Raw genomic sequence first — 17,915 nt, 5'->3', positions numbered from 1 at the left:
TATGTTTTTAAAAAAAAGGTTCCTTATGGGATATTAATGTAAAAAAAATGTTTCAAAATAATCGTGAAAAAGAGTTTTTAAATAATTAATATATTTTTCGTGTTTCCAACATTTCCAACATAGTAACACTTATGAATGAATGACTTCCAAAACTGATGAGCTAATTGAATATTGCCGAAAATCGACCCGATCTGTGGTGCTAAGTGTAATCGGTACGGAAATACTTAAAATCAGATAATTATTGTTGATAAGGCTGATAAGTATGTGTAAATAAACAGATGTAGAATCGATCAGATTAGCAGAGAGTCTACTCGACTTCATGTTGATAAGCTTATAGGCGCAGATCTGCTGAATTGAACCCCTAGCAATTGTTTTGCACTTTGTGAAATCGGTTGATTAGGTCGATTTGTATATATCTATAAATAAGTGTGGTTGGTTTACATTCATGACGTTTGAATTTGTGCTGACAGTTTTATGATAATTTTTTAGTGTGCCACTTAGAGATGGTTATCCGAGATTCCTGAGGATTGTGACTCTTCAAGTGGAGCCGCGCAATATTGTGTGGTACTCTATTTTGTATTCGAGTTCGTGAGAGCAGAATATTATTATTATTTATTCACGTTGATGTTGTATGTTGCCCTCAAAAAATTGATAACATTCAGTGGCAGTTGAATGGACATCGTAAAACTCTTCAGCCGATAATCGCTGCTCAGATAATGATGAGGGAATATAAGGCCTTCGTCAGCTCAGGTGCTGGCAAAGTGAAAGTGAAATTGAAATTGTCAACACCATGAAGTACCTGCTCAGTGTGGCTCTCCTCTTGGCCATTGGCCTGCACCAGATTGATGCTCACGGCATGATGCTCAATCCGCCAAGTCGTTCTTCCCGCTGGCGTTACGATAGCTCTGCTCCTCAGAATTACAACGACAACGAGCTGTTCTGCGGTGGTTTGTATGTGAGTATTCAACCAGCCAAGTGATGTTTTATGTTCTTGACTAACTCCATTATTTTGACTATTCAGACCCAGGCCAACAATGGCGGACAGTGTGGACTGTGTGGCGACAACTTCTCAGCCTCTCAGCCACGTGCCAATGAGATTGGTGGATCCATTGGTGGATCGGGTACCATTACCAAGAGCTATGCTGCTGCCAATGCCATCAATGTGGGCGTTAAGATCACCACCAACCATTTGGGACACTTTGAGTTCAACCTCTGCAACTTGGATACCTTTGGTGGTGAATCCGAGGCCTGCTTCAACCAGCATCGTCTGCGTTTCCCCGACGGAAGCGACAAGCTGCAGATTGGTACCCAGAGTGGTGAATTCGATGTGACCGTCATGCTGCCAGAGGGTCTCACCTGCTCTCACTGTGTTCTTCGCTGGACCTACGTTGGAGGTAAATTACCTTAGAGTCATGCTCAAAAGTTCACTAATTTAATGGGAATTCTTCTATTTTTGTAGCCAACAACTGGGGTATGTGTGACAATGGTACTGGCTCTCTGGGCTGCGGTCCACAGGAGACCTTCAAGAACTGTGCTGATGTGAGCATCTTCTGGGGCCGCAACATGGTCAAGGAGTTGGCTAAGCCTGCTGTCCAGCCAGTTGCCCCCGTCGAGGTTGATTCCATTGAAGCTTAAGTGCCACATTCATAAGTCACTTTATTAACTGAAACGAAACCAAATATACGTTTAGAGCATTTTATATAAACTATTGTGAATACTCTCTATATATATTGCATACTTCAGTTCAAAATATACTGATATGCATTTCTGGGGATGCAAAGAACTTAAACCATGGATCTACAAAATCGGTTTGCCAAACATTTCATTTTCTCTTAGTAAGTTTAAAACGAAAGTTTGAAAAACTAAATGTAGTCAAAATAGTTGAGATAGCTGTTTGCTAGTCTTTTTTTATTGAATGGAAGTTTCAATTAGAAAGCTTCTATTGCCTTATTTGTATGACCGACGCAAATTAGTTTCATGAGTCATAGAAACACATTTCAGCTGTAGTGTACTGTACAAATCTGATTAAAGAAAAATTTGTCGTAAATCATGCCAGCTCTTAGACCTTGGCACTTAACATAAGCACTATTTTCGTTCTCCCTTTCGGTCCCTTGTGGACATTGGTCATTGAGTGTGCTGAGACCAAAATCTTGATTTTTGAACTTTCAGAGTTAAAAATACATAGTAAAGCATTTCTTGAAGATTGGAATGGTTTGAGTTACATTGACTGATTGATTCACTGAGCTGGGAACTTTTAGTTTTTACTTAACTTATGTTAATTTCCTACTCTAACGATTAGGCCTGAAAAAATGATGCCAGCCACAGTCTCCGTTGCTCCCAAAGGAACATATTGAATCTCAATTTAAAAGTATACATACATATGTTCTTCTTAGCGGATTCCAATAGAGCACTCCAAGGAACACTAAAACCGAATACAAAAAAAACAAAAATGTTGTTTATAAACAAATTTGAAAAGTAACATTAAAGCCCCCATGAGCTTGCTGATATGAACTTTTCGAGCTCTTTTCGATAAGAATATTCCATTTTTTACATAGTTTAAGGATGGTTTATTAGCATTGCCGAATATTTAAAATGATAAGCTGGTGTTAAATTATTTTTTTTTTTTATATAAAAACACAATTTTTCTATCCATATGAATTTTGAGAGGTATAAAAGGAAGGTGTAGAACAAATAGAGTGTACATTAAATTGAAATTAAGTGAAGTAAAGTTGTGAACGTGAAGGAAAAAAATCTAGCTCTATCTCTTATAAACTCCGAGATCTAGGTGTTCATATGGATAGACGGACAGACATACAGACGGACATGGCTAGTTCGTCTCGACTGTTGACGCTGATCAAGAATATATATGTTTTTTTTTCTCTTCTTTTATTTACAATCTGTCTATTTAAAAAATAAGTTAATTGAATAATTAATATTAATTTAACAGAAATAGCAGTTTTCCAATGAGAACTGCTATTATATACATATAAAAATATGAATGATCTATGAATATTTGTCAGAAGTAATAATAGCTCAAAAATAGTAAAAAGTCCCTTAGCGATCTCATTTAATATTCGGCAAAAGCGGAGTGAAACGAGAGTTTCTCTACGTCGAAGAGAAGAGAGTTGTCACTGAATATACCAATTATAATATATATACTTAATTTGATATTTTATTGTTTGTCTTAGGAGTCTGTTTCTTCTGAGATGTAAAATAGAAATTAAATTATTTTCACATTTTTGCAACATAGGCATTTAGTATTTAAAACAGATGGCTGGTATCTAACATTAATTTATATGGCTTTAAAATGGGTTAGAATATTTCAAGATATAAAATTTGAAAATGTGCTAAAGTTATAGAAGTAATGATAAAGACTTTGATAACTGAGCCCTTTCTATTAGCATATTTCTGGGATGAATTCTTCTGGTATCGGGAATTTTTATTTTGATATTCATAAATTCATCATTATTGTATAGAATGCATGCATTTGTTAATCTCCATTCTATTTCTAGATTTCAGCTGTATTGAATGGCCGAGACGAATCTGTAGAGATGTGTATGATTGACGCTCGATATCCCAATTTTCAATGTGCCAATGGAGTCATCATCGACTCTCGGAAACTGTGTGATAACAAGTATGATTGCCTCGATGGCGCGGATGAGTTGGAAATCCATTGTCAATATACCGAAAGCTGGGTACCGAAATCGCCAGTTACCTGTGAAGAGACCAAAGTAAACGGATTAAGATTTAAAGGCTTCACTAATTTGTATTCCTATAAGGAAAATAAAAAAAACTCATTATTTTGTGTATGCTAATGAAGCAGTTGAATTCAAGTGCGACGATCCTCAGAAAACATTGAAAGGTATAAGGTGGAAAGTGTGCACGATCGATGGAAATGGAAGATGGTTACATGAATTACCAAAGTGTGAAAATGCGACACTTCCCAATGCAACTCCAAAAACGAATGAAGCCTTTGGGTGCCAAATAGATACATATGATGACAATTCAGATAATTTGCGTATTTTGGGATGTCAAGATGGAGGAAGAAATTGTACAATGAGCCTGCAACCACCCATCAATGACATAAGCGTTAAGTTTGCTTGCGCAAACAACTTTATTTTATTCCCAGAAATTATTCGTGATAGAACATTTGAGTGCCGCAATAATACATGGGACTACTTCAGTAATTACAGCAATCCAAGTTGCCGAAGTGCGTAAAGAGAATTTTCTACCAGTTACATATAAATAAAGAATTCCTTTTCTTTTTATTTTATTTAGAAATGTGCAGCACTAAAGAATTGTTTTGTGAAGACACGTTGATACCAATGTGCCACTCAAAGGATCAAAGATATATGAATTGCGAATCGAAGAACGGTTGGCTACCTGGAACTACAGTTACTTTTGATTGTGTGCCTGGATACGGACCAAATGATCAGAAACTTAGTTTAGAGTGCCTTAACGATGGAACTTGGAAAACTACTGGTGATAGAGGAAACTATTGCTCTGCATATTGCGGATATGATGAATCCCGAACCTATTTAGCTACAAGAGGCAATTCCTTTATCAGAGCTTCATGGCCTGTTGCCATTTATTACAAAAGCATTTCAGAATTTGAATACATTTGTGGTGGTGCTCTAATTCGGCATAATCTCGCATTGACTGCAGCTCATTGCGTTAATGATGTTGTGAATAATGAAACACATCGTTTTCTTGTGGTGCCAGTAACCAACACCACAAGATTCGTGAGAAGAGGTGATCGAGGTGCTTGGTTAGTTAAAGCGATAATAAGAAATCCGTAAGTTTCATTCTGTTTATATCATATTTGTTGTTATTAATAATAATTGTATCTACTTAGGTACGTAGCTTCCAATATGGCTCTTTTACATATTGAGGGGAATCTATATTCATCGTACGGTTTTGTTTGCCTACCGGGAATCAACATTCAGATGACTGCGGATAAAACAATTACAGAGGGAGCAATTTATGCGATGTCTAAGGATTATCAACGCCTTAGACTTACTGCTGTCGAGGCAACATTAAATGGAAACCTTTCTGTTCAATCTGCCCAATTTCACGTAGATATAAAGGATAATCAAACTATTTGTGAAGGCAATAGCGGAAATAGCTTAACCGCTTATTATCCTAAATTAGATATTCATTGGCTAATTGGCATTGTCATTTTTAGTCGAGGATCAGATGGGAACTGTTCGCACAATATTAAAATCGAAAATGTTGTGAGTGAGGCCAATATTCAATTTATTACCGAAACTATACAGAAAATTTCTAATACATGTTACGAATAATCTATGTACATTGATAATTGAGATTGTATAGTATACTTCAGTAAAGTACTCAAGTTGGTTGTTCTTTGTCAACAACTTGTAGATGGAAAATTGGAATAAATTAAATTTTAAGGGGTTAACAAATTTGGCAAGCAAAGTTTAACAAACGATTTTGTCTTATAGAGAATCTAGCTTTAAAAATATGTTATCTTAAATTCGAATATAAAATTTAATTCTTCCACAAAATTTTATTTGAGATTTGGCTCAATTCTTGCACACATTATGCATTATTTTTATATTTTGCACTCTATGGTATATTTTGCATGTAGTAGTACTACGTCAATATACCAAATATGGTGTTTCGTACATTTTTAGTATTATGCATAGACTGGAACTAAACCGAACTGATTGGAGCAGCAGCAGGACTCACACTTGCAACTGGACACGCCGAGGAGGTCCTTGCGACGATTCATGACAACAATTTCCTGTGGCTTTGGTGTGACTTTCATGGGCAACTCGCTGAACAACTGTTCCTGCAGCAATGCAATGATAGCTGAAATCATTTGAGTTCAAGTTCTTAGCATTAGCATTCTTATCGATAGGTTGCTTTTACTTCTCCTTTTCTTTCTCCTTATCCTTCTTTTTTATGTCACGACATGCCATTGGCAATCCGGTCCTAATACAATATCATAGCGTGTGTTAAAAATAATACCTTAGAATTTCTTGCTTCAAATTGAAAATAAATGTGTCGCTCATACCGTGCAAATGAATTTGTCTGTCTTGCTATTCGATGCGTTCATTGCAAAATTCTGATTCTAATTCTTGATGCTCAACATACAAAGAGCACAAATTATAATATCCACAATTGTTGCTGATCGAGCATTGATGTCTTTCATTGATTTGGGTGCTGATTGCATTCAAGGCACCTGCGTGCAGTTTGGCTGTCTTGGGAACCGTTGCCACTGTTGCGCATTCCTCTTGACGACCATGGTCAAAGTTCAGCTCTGTGGTGGCGGACTGACTTGGGTGTCATTGGCTTGCCAAAGCGCTTGTCAGATACTTGATCTCCTAAAGGAATCTGTGGCACTTCCTAATAATCGAATAGATCTGGAACTGAGGTTGCTTCAGTTGCGACATGAGTTGTTGCTGCTTGGCAGCTTCCATCCATTTGCGATGCACCACCCAAACTGCTGGTCGATGCACATTGTCTCAAACTCCTCGCTGGCGTTCTGCAGCGCACGCTGGAAGCAGAAATGTTCGATTGTCAGTTCGCCATCCTAACAGAGGTATAATGCCATCTTAAGATCGCATTTTTTTTGCCAGCTGTAGATATGAAGGCGACATGGGCACACTGACGAAACTCAGACTGCGACGTATTGCCGCTGCGCAAGCTCACGCTACCAGCCGTATTTAAGGGGCAGTTTCTGGCCTAATAATGAAAATGAGAATATTTTTCATAAAAATGGATTTATTGTTTTTCAAAGTATTCTCCAGCAAGATTAATGCACTTTTGCATGCGCTCAAACCAATTGTCGAAGCACTTTTCCCACTCCGATTGAGGCACCTCCAATACATGGATTTTGAACACCTCAACAGCATCTTCCGGCGACGAAAATTGTTGACCACGCATTTTTACCTTGATGTTCGGGAACAGAAATAAGTCATTAGGTGCCAAGTCAGGGCTGTACGGCGGGTGACCCATCAATTCCACGTTTTGGGCGACCTTCGCCTTCGAGCGAGCATCGGCCACGAGAGAATTCATTGCACCAGTTTTTCACAGTGCTATAGGATGGTGCTTCATCGCCATACAAAGATTTCATTGATGAACTCTTGACGTTATAATCCACGTCGAAAGTTGTAAAATCGAAAATGTTCACGGGTTAATTTCATTTTTCTGCCGAGGTAACTTTTTTCCCATGGGCAGGAGGGAATTATTTGGCCGCTCCCTAAAATTTAAAAAAATAATTTGTATATATAGTAAAAAAAATTGGATACATCGGAGGACTATATCCTATAGCTCCCATACAACCTTATTATGGCTTATATGCCGATTGTGCGCCAAAATTCTTCCGGTGGAGTTACAGTGCTAAAATTTAATATTAGAATCCAAGATATACTATATATACATAATTATTTAAATTATATTGCTGCTTTCTTCTACCAAACTAACATAGTTACTCTTCGAGTTTTTTCTTCATTCGTGCTCACTTCTGTACACCAAAGATCAAAGATGTACATGCGTTTTCACCAAAAATCTATAAAAATATTCTAAACATCAGATTTTTTGATGTTGATTGGGCGCATGTTATCGGTATTGATTCCTTTTCATCCAACCAATCATATTGATATTGGAGAATTGAAGATTTCATGCGTTTGTAATTAACCCAAAACGTTATAATCCTCTTACAAACGTATTCAATTCGATTTTACACTTCACTCTTATCAACAATATAGCCGTTTTTAATAATATTTGTTTCTATAACTTCAATCAATTTTGTTCGCCTTTCAACGGCGCTACCTTCTTCGCTGCACCATACATTAAAAACATATAAACGTGAGAATACACACTTATAAGAAGAACCTATTAAAGTTTAAAGCAAGGGAATAAACAAAATATGAATCAAAACTATTAAAAAATGAAAAACTATTAATAAACACAAACTCAATAGACGAAGACAGGGCAACAGCACAAGCACACGAGCGAAAACAAATTTTTTTAGTGCAAAACTGACCCTGAAAATGTTAAGACGGTGTTAGAATTTTTACGACTGTAAGCTCATCTGCAATTTTCTGCAAAAAAAATTTACACATTTATTACCTTTAGAGCCAGGCAAACACATTGGTATACAACTTAACTGTGGCGTTCTGTGGCGTCACTACTAAAACTTTAGCTATACATAAAAAAGATGTTCAAAATATAGACAAAAAACATGTATTATTTCAAATTAATATAACAAGAAGAGTTTAACAAGTACGTTTTTTTTATAATATCTCAAATTTTAGAAAATACCTTCAACTTCAAAATCCATTAAAAATATTATAAACTTGGACACGTAATAAATGAACTGACCACTTCAAAGTTCGGTTTTGTTGTGGAAAATTCGCGATGCGCGCAAGCTGTGCTGTGCAAATGACTACCTTCTCGCAACTTCAATTCTATTTTTAGAAAGAACCGTTAGATATCCAGAAAAATCTAGTTTGCCATGAAAAAGGTTGGACAATTTAGAAACGATTTGTTTACTTTTCGTACATTTTTGTTGTTATGACTTTTTTTATTTTTGGCCTATGGACGCAACCACTGTGCGTTGTTGTTTGTGTCGATCCCGTTGCTGTCGTTGTTGTTATCGCCCAAATTCGCGACTTCTGGCGCCGAAAGCTATGCAGCTGCGCGTGAAAACTGTGTGGCGCCGTTGTTGTTGTCTATTACTGTTGTAGATATCTGATGTGCAGCTGCGCTGTACTGAGAATTTCGCAATTCCTCTTTGCTTAAACGTAATTCTTCTTGCGGCTTTCTAATGGTGTTTAACAAATCCTGGTGAACACCCTCTCCTCTGTCAGAATTTTCGCGAACATTTTGAGTCTGATCATGACGCTCGTTGTGCCGACTCGTAGCTTAATTACAGTGGATCACAGCTTATTTCAACCACCACCAACCGACAACTTTGAGTCAGTGTACTAGCCAAACTAAAAGAGATATTAACTTTATTTAAACGCAGGATTGAAGTTTAATGTGTTAACATACCAGATACTTTTCCATTTATCCATTAATTTTTTTGTTTACTATATAAAATTATTCAAAAACAAAAAAATGCAAAAAAAAAGTACCACAGCTTATTTCAACCAGCTGAAAATAACTAAATATAAATATGTTAAACTGTGTTTTTCGAATTTCGTATGACCTCCTTCTTGGTTAATAGCTCCTTCCAGACAGTTTGGAATAGATTCCACCATTTTTTTTGTGATATAGGGGCTAATTTTGTCCCATTCTTCCACTAAAGCCGTTTTAAGGTTAGATTTGTTGGAAATTGGCCTTTTTCCGATGTTCTGGTCCAAAATGGACCAAAAATTTTTTTACAACATTTATGTCAGGTTACTGAGCTGATGGTTTCATGACATGACGACAGTTGCACATTAGCCAATCTTGCCTAATTCCTGCCTTAAGCCTAGGGTCATTGTCTTGGTAGAAGCGGAAATCATCCTTAATGCCCAGTTTATCTGCACTTTGGATCAAATGGACATTCAGTACCTCTAGGTGTTGAGTCTAGTCAATGGTCGCGTCAATAAAATTGAGTTTTCCGACTACGGCTGTGGACTTACAGGCCCAAACCACGACGCTACCACCGTAATGCGTGACTGTAGGCTTTAAATTTATGTTTTGAAGCCCGGAATTTGGATTCTGATCGACATATGGAGCTCCAACCAAGCCAAAAATGTTGATTTTGGACTCGTCCACAAATATGACTAAGCTCCAAAAGTTTTTATCCTTTTCCACATGCTCCTTGACAAATTTCAAAGGAGCCTTTTGATTCGCGCGCCTTATAAACGGTTTCTTGCGCCTTATACTGTCATTAAAGTTACTTTCCCGCAGTACTCTCGAATTGATTCTGGTTGGCACGCCTTACTCAATTACTCCTCTATAACACTGGCCAATTTTGGTGGCGAAAATTTTGGATTTTCCCGATTTTCCGGACAATATATCGCGCGTCGGTCTCATTAAAAATTTCAATGGGTACATTTTTGGCCTTTTAATGCACTATATTTTCGCGAAAAAATACTGTTAATGATGCTCTGCACCGTCTAAACACTCAGATGCATCATTTCATAAATTTTTGGACGGGATAATCCATTCTTTAAAGGAGTTATGACGTCATTTTCCTTCTCAATTGTGGTTCATGGACCCATTTTGTAAAATACGCGTGTCTCTTGAGATCTAAACCTTAAAATGTCGAAAATCTAACTTCTAAGCATTAAAAATACTATACACAATGCAATAGATAAAAAAAAGAACCGTTATTTTCCTAGGAAACTGATCTTTGCACAGCAGCAAAGTTGCTGGTTGAAATAAGCTGTGGTACTTTTTTTTGGCATTTTTTTGTTTTTGAATAATTTTATATAGTAAACAAAAAATTAATGGATAAATGGAAAAGTATCTGGTATGTTAACACATTAAACTTCAATCCTGCGTTTAAATAAAGTTAATATCTCTTTTAGTTTGGCTAGTACACTGACTCAAAGTTGTCGGTTGGTGGTGGTTGAAATAAGCTGTGATCCACTGTATGTATAACATCGAATGCGAAATGAGAGAAATGATAAAGAGAGCCAATATCGAGAGAGAGTTCGTATAGCCGAGAGAGCATCGAGTTAATGTATATGTGTGTGTAGGCACACGTCCTACTACAAAAGCTAGCAATCCACTCGACCAAATGCCTATCAAAACCTAGTTTGTTTAGATTACACTGGAGGATGTCTATGTTTACGCAGTCAAAAGCTTTTTTTGAGGTCTAGACATGCTGCTAAAACTTGATATTGCTTGGACTTCAGTGATTGAACTTTATTTATTAGATCATTGATGCACAAGGCTGTAGATCTCTGGCGGCGAAAAGCGTATGATCTCTCTGGGATTATTAAATTCGCGCGAATATGCTCCTCCATTCTTTGTTTCACTAGCCCCTCTAGTATTTTAAAAGGGACACTCAATAGACAAATCGGTCTGTAGTTGCTTACTATTGAGGTGTCCATACCTTTCTTAGGGATGGGGACTACTCCAATCCTTCTCCAGCTTTCAAGAATGACGCCCATGGACCATTTCTTGTTTAGCATCTCCAGGAAACAGCATTTCCTTCTGTGATCCAGCTTTTGAACCATTTTATATGAAATGCCATCAAGACCTCTGGCAGAGTTGGCATTTACAAATTCATTGAAGTCCGATAAGTCGAAGGGTAGATTACGAGGGTCGGTGTCTTCTACGCCGTTGCTAACGATTTGGGGGCACATAGGTCTTGCGGTGTCTACTACACTTTGAAGAAAGGTTTGATCCTCTTCTTCCGTCCATTTGTTATCAATTCTTTTAACTTTTTTGTAGTTTTTTATATTTTTAATTTTGGCCCAAATATTTGAAGCTGAGGAAAATTCGTTCACAAATTCTTGGAAGCTGGACTTTCTGCGATTTTTAACTAGATTTTGAAAGTTTTTATCTGCTTCAAAAGCTTTCAGTGCGTCTTCTCTCTTTTTTGTGCTGTAAAACTTTTTCCTGCAAGCATTTCTTAATCTAAACAACCTATCTACTTCTGAGTCCCACCATTTCTTTGGCTTATATCTATTTTTCGAACTAATTATAATAGTGTGCTGCTTTGTGAGTTTTTTAACACTCTCGCTTAGGTCTTCCAGGCTCGTGAATTCACACTCAACGAAGGCATCTGCGATTTGAAATGAGGACTGTTTGAGGACTAATATTGCTAGCTCTTGAGTTGGTAAACGCTAGATCTAAGACGGAGGATTGGTTTAAGCTACGGGAAAATGTGGGGGAACCATCATTAAGGCAAATAAAGCCCGCGTCCATGGCAGCATCTTCCACAAGTTGGCCTTTGGAGTTAGAGCTTGGGCTACCCCAAGATGTTGACTTGGCGTTTATGTCTCCCGCGACTAGAGAAGGGTTATTAAGACCTGCTGCAAATTGAAAGATACTCTGCAAACCAAGTCCAACGTCCGCAGCTGAGATGGAGGGGGAAGAATAAATACTAAAGATATTTAGGTTATGTTTCAAATTTAGCGTTTTAATACCAACGCATTCAATTTTGGTAATGGGATTTAGTATCTTAAAGGGTATGTTGCTTCTAATATATATTCCTACCCCTCCATATCCGTCCTCCCTAGGCTTGCAATAAAATTTGTAATCAGGTATGCTACAATCGCTGTTGTCCATAACCCAGATTTCTGAAATAATAGCTATGTCTATGTTGTTGTTGTCGAGATACATATATAGGAGTTGTTTGTTGTTGTTGTAGGTCAGGCTTTGGATGTTAAATTGGAGGATCTTCATGATGGTAAGATGTTTCCAAGAGAGAGTTGGCTAGCTATTTTATATGCATCTATTTCTGGGTTGGCTGAATTTATAAAATCTCTAAGCTCCACGAGAAAAGCAGAAAAAAGACTGGTTGTGGTTCTGCACTCAGTTACAAAGGCAGCAATTTTGGTGCCTAACTGACTGAGTTTCTCTTCAGCAAAGAAGTGGTTCGGGCTGGCTGCTCTCACTGGTGTAGGATTTGAAAAGGATTGGACTGGCGTACTCTGAAGTGAAGAATTAGAGGATCTGGCCGATCTGGGGTTGCCTGTTTGCTTGGGTAGCTGTGGAAAGTTCAACGCATCGAGCGGAGGGGTGAAGCTTTCTGAAAAATGGAGGGGAATTTAGTTTTTGTATCCTTTCTAGAGATATTTTCGGAAGCCATTATTTTTTTAATCGAATATTCTTTTATTCTCGCCGGACAATTTGGGTCAGTCGCCACATGCTGCTCCTTGCAGTTGATGCATGACATTGGCCGGAAGGATCCTGCTTGTCATGTGCAAGGCCGCACCTAAAACATCTGGCCTTGCTCTTGCAATGTTTAGCCAGGTGACCAAACCGGAAACAGCAGAAACATTGGCAAAAATAAATGAACGGCTGAACAGACAGTCTAGAGTACATAAGCTTTATCTCTTTAGGAATCTCTGCTCCATTAAACCACAGTTTTACTCGTCCAGTCGGGATAAGCTATCCGTCAATTCTAGATTTTTTCATTATGCGTTCGACTTGGTCTATTGTGATGTCAGATTTAATGTTTTTCAAAATATCGGAATCTGAAAGGTTTAAAGGAATATTGAAAATAATGCCAGCCGTGTTTACTAGGTGGCGAGGGATCTTCGGCTCGTAGCAGCCCGCGACTAAATCGCCACAGTAAGCCAAGTTATTAGCGGCCTGCGCCGAGTCGCAAGAGACTTTGCACCGTCCGTATCCCATCTTCTTAATCTCCTCTGTGCCCTCTATTCCTTTTGACGACAGAAAGCCGCCAGCTCGATGGAGTTTATGGCTCCGCCATTTCCATTTAAAGTTTTTTCCAGATATACCGCGTAAGGGCCTTTGTGGTTGTCGTTGTAAAAGTATCCATTTACATTTTCCTTGCTAGTTCCGTTATCCATGGTGATTGTTGGTGTTTTTACTTTTTCCGTTTTATTCAGCTTTGTTGCTTTGTCCGTTATTTCTGAGCGCGTGGCTTCAGAACTGGTCACACTTTTTTTATTCGTTTGTTTTGCAGTGTTCATTTTGTTGGATGTGCTTTCCAATTTTGAATTATTAATTTTTGAAGTAGCCGAATTGATTGAAGAGGCAGTTGTTCGTCTGGTGGTGAGTTGGACGTGCTGGCCATGATCTCCTATTTTTCTTGTGCCTGTGGGCTAGAGAAAATAGTGGGAAAGTAGGGGAAAAAACCGCTGAAATGATCGAAATGGGCTGAAAAGGGACCGAAAGAAAAAGCGTCCGCGCAGGATGAAAGCTAAACGAAGACTGAGGTAACTTTTTGATTATTCGCTTATCGTATCAAACGTGATCACACATGACAAAGTTGTATGGAGCTTTTATCGATAAAAGTTCAAACTTTCTTTGGGAAATAGCCAATTGGTCATAATATGTCTAGCAGGGATCTAGGCCAGAAACTTAAATAGCAACCCTCGTAATAGCCATCATTGTAATAGCTATAAGTAGCTACCAGTACCTGGTGTGGTGATGACCGTCTTGGTCACCATGTGGGATGACTGTACTTGTCTCCAGTAGGCACGTGTCGAGAATATTAATTGAGACACTGGCACGTCTGTACCTTTTGGTTTTCACTTTGATAATGATTTATTAGAAAAAATCAAAGCATGATCTAGCCTAAGTACATAATTAGTAAAGCACGCGGTGAAGCCGTCTATGCCGGCAGCGAAGCTGCTGCATAGTTATGTATTACATTTTATGTTATGTATTCTTAGAATATGCGACAAAGCATATTAGCAAGAGAGAGAGAGAGTCTTATGTGCATATACATACATATGCATGCACTCGAGTCGGAATGTAAAGCGACAAAGTATTGCAGTTAACTGTAACGAAAGCATCATTGATTAACTGTTCATATTTTGGAACAGTGTTCCCTCGAGATGTGCGCATACTATGTAAAGCAACAAAGTGTTGCTGTTTAAATGTTTTTAATCATTACAGTGTTCTCCCAATATATGCACATTAGGGCGGGTCAATTTTTTTTCGCAAAAATCGTCCCCCATAATCGGAATCTACGAAGAATTCTAAGAAATTTCACCATGAAACCATGTGTCTAAAATGAATTCCTAGTCCGCGCCGTGAAGCTTAAAGATTGCACTATGAGGTACATAAGGTATTTCGAGGTATTTAAGGCATTTTAATGTATTTAAAAAAAATACGCATTTTCCAATTATGTTGGAGTCAATTCTGATTCATTTTTTTACAACAAATTTTATAATTATACCCGCTACCCATAGGGTAGAAGGGTATTATAACTTTGTGCCGTCAGGAAATGTATGTAACAGGTAGAAGGAGGCATCTCCGACCCTATAAAGTGTATATATTCAGCGTCAACAGCCGAGACGATCTAGCCATGTCCGTCTGTGTGTCTGTCCGTCCGTCCGTATGAACACCTAGATCTCAGAGACTATAAGAGATAGAGCTATAATTTTTTTTCGACAGCATTTGTTATGTTTGCACGCAGATCAAGTTTGTTTCAAATTTTGGCACGCCCACTTCCGCCCCTGCAAATCAAAAAAATCGAATAACAAGCATAATTTTAAAGCTAGAGTTACGAATTTTGGTATATACAGTAATAACTATAATAGTTATGATCCCTGAATGAAAAAATAAAATTAAATTCCGCCTTTTATCATGCCACGCCTACTTTTATTTAGTTGCTTAAAATGCCTTTGAATATATATTTCAATTTTCAGACCGATACCTTACTTCGTTAAAAAGTTACAGACGCATTGCTCCTACTTTCTTATATGTGGCTCAGTACATGGCAAGTTTGGCTCATTTTGTTGAATTAAAAAAAAAATTATAAGTTAAATAAATTTAAAAAAAAATTATAAAATTTGTTGTAAAAAAATGAATCAGAATTGACTCCAACATAATTGGAAAATGCGTATTTTTTTTTAAATACATTAAAATGCCTTAAATACCTCGAAATACCTTATGTACCTCATAGTGCAATCTTTAAGCTTCACGGCGCGGACTAGGAATTCATTTTAGACACATGGTTTCATGGTGAAATTTTCTTAGAATTCTTCGTAGATTCCGATTATGGGGGACGATTTTCAGGATTTTTTTGACAGGAACAAATTGACCCGCCCTAATGCACATACTACACTGGCAGCTTTTTGGCCGCATTCAAACGACGACGCACGATCGAATTACCACTATCGTTCGCATCGTCAGTTGATGGCGAGCGACTTTCACTCTTAAGCAGGCCATCCACAGGCGAGCATGTTGGCGAGCGTGGTACACAAGGTTATGATACAATTATACAAGGTAGTCTCGTCGGAAAATAGCTTTCGTCAGTGCGCATTCGTATTTCGACGCAAGAGGTTGTCCATGATACACTAATACAAGGTAGTCTCGTCGGCAAAAGCACTCCCTCTATAATCATAACAATGAGTGCGAGTGAAAGAATCTCAGCACAGCAGTGTGAGCGAGACGACAATGAAATGCGCATTAGCCCTTAGATGATGATATTAATATTTACGTATTTTGAAGCTAATATTAATGTCTAATTGACATATTTTTAAAATGTAAGTTGTTTATGAACAATATTAATAATATATATGAGAATTCTCTAATTCTCTAAATGTTTTAATTCTATCCGTGTCTACGGCATACATTGCAAAATGTCATTTTGCACAAGGGTTAATTGCAGGAAAAAAATTCGTCCGCAGACAACCTCTTGCGTCGAAAAACGAAAACGCACTGACGAAAGCTTTTTCCGACGAGACTACCTTGTATAATTGTATTGTTCCCGTTAATGGAGAGTTCGTCGTCAAATTCGTTCGCCAAAATGCTCGCATGAGAATGAAATCATTAAATTTTGACAACATGCTCGAACCGTCTGTTCGTTTATTCTTCTGTCTGTCTGTCTGTCCGTATGAAACACTGGATTTCAGAGACTATAAGAGATGAAACCATAATTTTTTCGACAGCATTTGTTATGCTTGTACGCATATCAAGTTTGTTACAAATGATTGCCACGCCCACTTCCGCCCCCACAAATTGACAAAACTCGAATAACAAACGCAATTAATTAAAGCTTTTTTGGTAAATACATAATATCTATTATATAATATTTCAGATTCGATAATTGGTTGAGAGCAGATAAACATTGTCGAAGTTATTATTATTAAAAAAATATTTTTTTATTGGCAAAAACGCCTTGCTTTGGTTGACGATCTAATATATTTTGCTTTCTATGGTATATTTTGAATGTTGTATATACCAAATATTGCCTTTAATATATTTTTCTTATTTTAATTTGGCTTTAAAACTATTAATAATAATAATATTCAAATTAATAACGCACTGTTTTGATTTTATTCAAAATGGGTACAGGGTATTTTACAGTCGAGTACAGTCGACTATAAATTTCTTAAATGTTTTTCATTATTATTAGATACCAAAATAAAAAATATGAATAAAATGCAGGATATCTTGTGGTTCATCTTTAAATTTAAATTAAATATTTAATCAATCAATGTATTTACTAAAATAAATATCATTACAACAATAGCATTTCAAACTTCACGCAACTTTTTACCAAAATTCGAGCGCCTAGCTATTAAAATTTAAAAAGTGTCAAGAAAAAAATATGATCACCATTAATATATAGTATTTGGGTTTTTTTTCATAAAAGCGCAAAATCTTATGTCTCAGATTTGGAAATCAGTTTTATTGTGTTAGAATTAGCGGCAATACTAATTGAAACAATTTTGCTACGGCGCTTGCTTATCAAGCTTATCTTGGGGTAGTTCCTTCATTGCTCATGTTTTGCTGAAGCTTTCAATAGTAAACTTTGAAAAAAACAGAGTTAACCTACTTATTGAAAACTGCGTGAAATGCTACCATTATGAATAATAAAAAGATAACATTTGAAATCATAGAGTAATAATATCCAATATTATTTTGTTAAAGCTAGATGTGTTAATATGTCAATAGCAAAAGAAAGGTAATAAATTTAACGAGTAAAATAAAAAAAAAATGTAGTATAAAAAATAATCTTAAGAGAAATTGCAATTAATTTTATAAGTTAATGAGTCAATATTGTTGAAAACGGCGCATATCTTTCGGATTATTTGAGTGTGTCATAGTTGTTTTGTTCAATAAAATTTGAGGCCAAATTGTTAAAATGATACGATTCCCCAAAATTTGAAGCTCATAAACGTAGAGTATATAGTAAAAGAAACTGATAAGAATCATATAAGCGGCACTGTAAAAACAATTTCAAAAAATCCAAACCTTCCTTAATAATGGTGACTATTGTCGAGTGATAACTGATAAGGCCGAAGCCATGGACTAGTATATAAGCCTTGGCCCATGGGGTTTGGGGTTCAGTG

General features: G+C 37.0%; 1 protein-coding gene across 1 annotated transcript; it reads left to right on the top strand.

Moving 5' to 3' along the window:
* Window positions 1-764: 764 nt before the first annotated feature.
* On the top strand, window positions 765-1,705 carry LOC132786068 (uncharacterized). Its single transcript, XM_060792455.1, has 3 exons — window positions 765-955; window positions 1,022-1,394; window positions 1,460-1,705. Exons 1-3 carry the CDS (start codon window positions 791-793, stop codon window positions 1,633-1,635), a joined length of 714 nt encoding a protein of 237 aa, XP_060648438.1. The 5' UTR covers window positions 765-790; the 3' UTR covers window positions 1,636-1,705.
* Window positions 1,706-17,915: the final 16,210 nt, after the last annotated feature.

The sequence above is a fragment of the Drosophila nasuta genome, chromosome 2R, assembly GCF_023558535.2.
Source record: "Drosophila nasuta strain 15112-1781.00 chromosome 2R, ASM2355853v1, whole genome shotgun sequence".
Lineage (NCBI taxonomy): Eukaryota > Metazoa > Arthropoda > Insecta > Diptera > Drosophilidae > Drosophila > Drosophila nasuta.
This window is presented reverse-complemented; position numbering and strand designations above follow the sequence as displayed.